General features: G+C 31.9%; 1 protein-coding gene across 1 annotated transcript; it reads right to left on the bottom strand.

Annotated features, from left to right (window-relative positions):
- Positions 1-510: 510 nt before the first annotated feature.
- LOC21385860 lies at positions 511-2,889 on the bottom strand. Its single transcript, XM_010099730.2, has 2 exons — positions 2,685-2,889; positions 511-1,496 (listed from the first exon to the last, which is right to left on the bottom strand). The coding sequence occupies exon 2, from the start codon at positions 1,480-1,482 to the stop codon at positions 1,030-1,032; it is 453 nt and encodes a 150-aa protein (XP_010098032.1). The 5' UTR covers positions 1,483-1,496; positions 2,685-2,889; the 3' UTR covers positions 511-1,029.
- Positions 2,890-4,376: the final 1,487 nt, after the last annotated feature.

The raw sequence follows: 4,376 nt of genomic DNA, 5'->3' as shown, positions 1-4,376 counted from the left end.
TTCGATTTACGTTTATTTTTTGTGAGAGAATACTGTAGCGAATCATAAATCATTATTCGAATCAGAAAACGAATCCTCCAACCAAATGAGATGTTAGAAACTTTAGGTCTTTAACCCCAAATGGACGGCTCATTTTATGGGCTTCATTTGTGTGTATTAGAGACAAAAATTTAAAAAAAAAAAAAAAAAAAAAAAAAAAAAGAAGAAGGATTCTTAGAAACTTTAGGTGGTTCTTTAACCCCAAATGGACGGCTCATTTTATGGGCTTCATTTGTGTATTTAAAAAAAAAAAAAAACAAAAAAAAAACAAAGAAAGAAAGAAGAAGAAGAAGAAGACCGAATGTACCATATCTGAAGAAGACCGAATGTACCATATCTGCAGAAAAATTTAAAAGAAATGTACCATATCTGCAGAAAAATTTAAACCTAATTTACAAGTGGTATTGGATGAACAATCAAACTGCCTAACTTAAGCCGAAAGATTTGGACAAGTGAACAAAAAAAAAAATTAAGAGTCAAATGCGATGGCTTTTATTAAATCCGACTTGTTCGTAACAAAAAACATCCTCTAGTACAGAACTGAATGGCCAAAACTTTCACTGATGAAATTTTTTTTCATATAGTCTCATAGAAAGACATCTAGGTTCAGAACCTGCTGTCCTACTACTAATATTTTCATCCGGCTCCCGAAGTGCCACAGGATAAAGTTTTTAAACCCAATTCCCCCCAAGGAAAAATGTAAATGGATTTTTCCAACGTGAGAACTCTTCACTATTGTACACCTTCAATATGATTCTACAGACCATCAATTATCACAATCACACATGAAATTCTAAAAGTTTATTGAGGCAAAGAATCAACCCCATTAATCAATCGGCTGTCTAGTCCATCTTTTTATTTACAACATCAGAAGCATTCATCATTAACTTTAAGATCTTGTCTTGGAGCCAAATATGTTAAAGAGCTCAAACATTGATACGTTGACAGCACATACTTGTAAAGAATGGCAACAACCTGTAATGGTACGAGTTATAATTTCCCCTGTTGCGACAGCAGCTCGGACGGATCAATCAGGCCTTCTAACACAACAAGCCTGTCCAAGAGTGCATGCTTCTCATCTTCAAGGCTCTTGACCTCATCTTCAACCTCTCTCAAATCTCTCCCCAGCGTGAAGCTCTCTTCCTCCAGCAGCAGGTACTTCCGCCTCAATGACCGGTACTCATTTCCAGAAGTGGATGAGTTTGGTAACGAATCTGAATTCGACCTTTCGGGTTGGTGAACCATCGGAGAAACCTCATTCCTTAAAGCTCTTTTTGAGACCTTTTGCCCTGCTTTCAATGGCACAGAACCTTGTACATCTTTAACTGCTTTGACATCATGCCTTCTCATCTGAAACATAGGAGCTTTTTGGGTCGACGTCTTCTTCTTTTGAGGTTTATGGTTTGGCACCTCATCAGGTATTGGCATCCTTGGATCTTGCATTTCTCACCCAAGCACTATACGGAAGAACATAACGACTATAAGTATCGGTACATAATCAATCAAAAGGAAAGAAAATCTCATTTATCAAAGGATTAAAATAACCTAAGCTTCAAATTTGACAATACTCTTTCACAGAGAATAACAACAGGGGGAAAAAGAAAAGACTAACAAGCAACAAAAACTACCCCGATTATCAATAACTAAAAACTTAGATAGTTTCTCAAAACGAGAAATGATAGCATCACTCTTTCTGTCATTCTCTGCATTCACTATTTGACTCTAATATCTCATTTTCTGTTTATATAATAATATATGTGTTAGTAGAGTTCACGTGTCAAACAGTCAAACAGTGAATGTAAGTATCAAACACGTATCAAACAGTGAATGTAGAGAATGACAAAGAGTGATAAAAAGAGTGATACTAATATTTCTCAAAACTTAAATCAAACTCTTAACAAAAATTTTGAGAAATTAAACTTAAAACTAGTTTCTATTTTTATTTTATTGATCATGCTCATAAGTTATGCTTGTTCGTCGTCACTCTTCAAGTTTAGTGATATTCCTTATATCACAACAAAAACAATTAGATTGTTGGATATGACTTTAGGTGAGATCAACTTAAGTTGCCGGTTTGATTCATTCTAGTCATTGGTTATTTTTCTTCCCTAAAACTATTTTAGGTCTTTAATTAAAAAAAAGAAAAAAAGGCAAGTCAAAGATCAAAATACAATGGTAGAAACAATTAATAGGCCCGTTTAGTTTGCTGATTCGAGTTTTTAATTTGGGTTGAGTCGTGACTTTATGAAGAGTGAGTGAGCAAAACTCGAATTCTAAACTCGAATCGGTGAAATGAACGGGACAACTGAGCCCTTCTCAAAAAAAAAAAATTTATTGAGCCATGAGTTTAGAATAATGTTTGAGAGTCAAATTCCTCTTCCAAAATTCACAAGAAGCAATCATAAAAACTAAAGCCAGAAATCAAAATCAAATTAAACCTACTAAAGCAGAGCAAAGTTAAACCTAACGGATCGGCAGAAAGGCATAATCCAAAAGTTCAATACAAACACCCAAAAGAAAAAAGGAAAGGAAAAAAATCATACCTTTTAACGAATGGTGATAAAACCGAATAACAGTAATAATACTGTAACCCCAAACAGAAACTAAATAAATAATCGAAGGAAAAAAAAAAAGAAAAAACTCACCAATGAAAACTAGGGAGAGATCACCAGGCACAGCCGCCTATTTCCAGAGAAGAAAAATTTGAAATACAAGCAAAGGCGACAATGACCAACGAAGGAAAAAAAATAGAAGAAAAAACTTTCTATGGAAATAAACCAAAGAAATCAAACTTCGGATTCGGAAAAATCTGGAACAATGGTGTTTTCGGTTTGTTGGAAGAAGAGTTGCAAGTTGGAGAGAGAGAGAGAGAAGAGAACTGGGAATAATTTGCTTCAGGCCAAAAAAAAAAGAAAAAACTAGAATTAAGAGAGATCCGTTGGATCGAATTTAATCCAACGGCAAATCTGTGTTCGTCAAAGCAGATAAAAGAAAACACACGTGCGTTTAGTTCACATATTCAAAATTATGATTTAAAATTATTTTTAATTTATATGTATTTTTTATAAAAAAAAATACTATAATAAATTACTAATTATAATTTAAATTATAACATAAATTTTTATACCAAATACCCTCTGAGAGACAACTTTGACTAAATTGACAAATTGTCCTGAATTTTTATTTGTGATAAATTACTGTCATACTTAATGAAATGATGTTTAGAATTTTGAAGTGAACACCTTCATTCTTATTCCCGTGATACCATGTGCTTTGATTGTTATTTGAATTGTTTTTTTGGGATTTAAAATAATTACTTTTAAACTTATCATGATTTAATAAATTACACTTTAAATTTTTTATTTTAAAAATTAATCCCTTAAATTTATAAAATTATTGTAATGTCATCCATTTTACTAAATTTGTGCAAATTTTTTAATAAATTTAAACGATTAAAAATTGAGAAATTAAAAGATTTGTGTTACATTTGAATTATAATGTTAGAATTTCTCGCCGAACGTGTTTTTTATACTAATTTAACGCTTTTATTGTCAAAACATGACATATTGCAATAATTTTACAAGTTGAGATGATAACTTGCCAAAATTAAAAGTTCAAAAGATAAATTGCTAAAATAATACAAGTATAGAGAGCAAATGTGTAAAATACTATTTTCCGTTTGGTGCTCTTTTTGTAAGAGTGACAATTCGTGTTAGTGAGTCGTGTTCGTGTCAACTCGTTTATTAACCGTGTCAGAAAACACGACCTGTTAATTAAACGTGTCAAAAAGTCAACCAAAACACAACATATTTATTAATCGTGTTAATCGTGTCAACTCGTATAACTCGTATAAATTAATATATTGAATAAATAACTATATAATAATGACTTTTTTAACATGGTCATGAAAGGTTTAACATGTTTATAGGTCAATTTATCTTTTCCTTTAAGAAAAATAAATGAAGGTAAAATTCACATTATTTGTATTTAATATGTCATATAAACTTTCATGTTATATCACATATTATTATATTATAGATAACACATCTAGTTAATTGTATCAATTCATGTCACTTCATGTTATGAGGTCAACCCTAACCCACCATATTTATTAATCGTGTCAACTCGATTGTGACTCAAACCCATTTATAGTAAACTCAAACTTGCTAATTTCGTACGGATTTCAAGTCGTGTCGTCGTGTCGCTACCTGGATTACCAACCTATTTTTTTGGGTTCTCTTTTCTCTTTCTTTTCTTTCTTTCTTTTTTACTCAATTCTTCTTTACGTTTTCCTCCAAATGCCTGTAGCACTTTTGCTTCCTTTTCTTCTTTCATCT

The sequence above is a fragment of the Morus notabilis genome, unplaced genomic scaffold (genome assembly GCF_000414095.1).
Source record: "Morus notabilis unplaced genomic scaffold, ASM41409v2 Scaffold36, whole genome shotgun sequence".
Classification (NCBI taxonomy): domain Eukaryota; kingdom Viridiplantae; phylum Streptophyta; class Magnoliopsida; order Rosales; family Moraceae; genus Morus; species Morus notabilis.
Note: the sequence above shows the minus strand (reverse complement) of the source record. Positions and strands in the feature narration are given on the sequence as shown.

Bases quoted from the DNA above. Each gene is read 5' to 3' on its own strand.
- LOC21385860 (XM_010099730.2), bottom strand. From the start codon at position 1,482: ATGCAAGATCCAAGGATGCCAATACCTGATGAGGTGCCAAACCATAAA.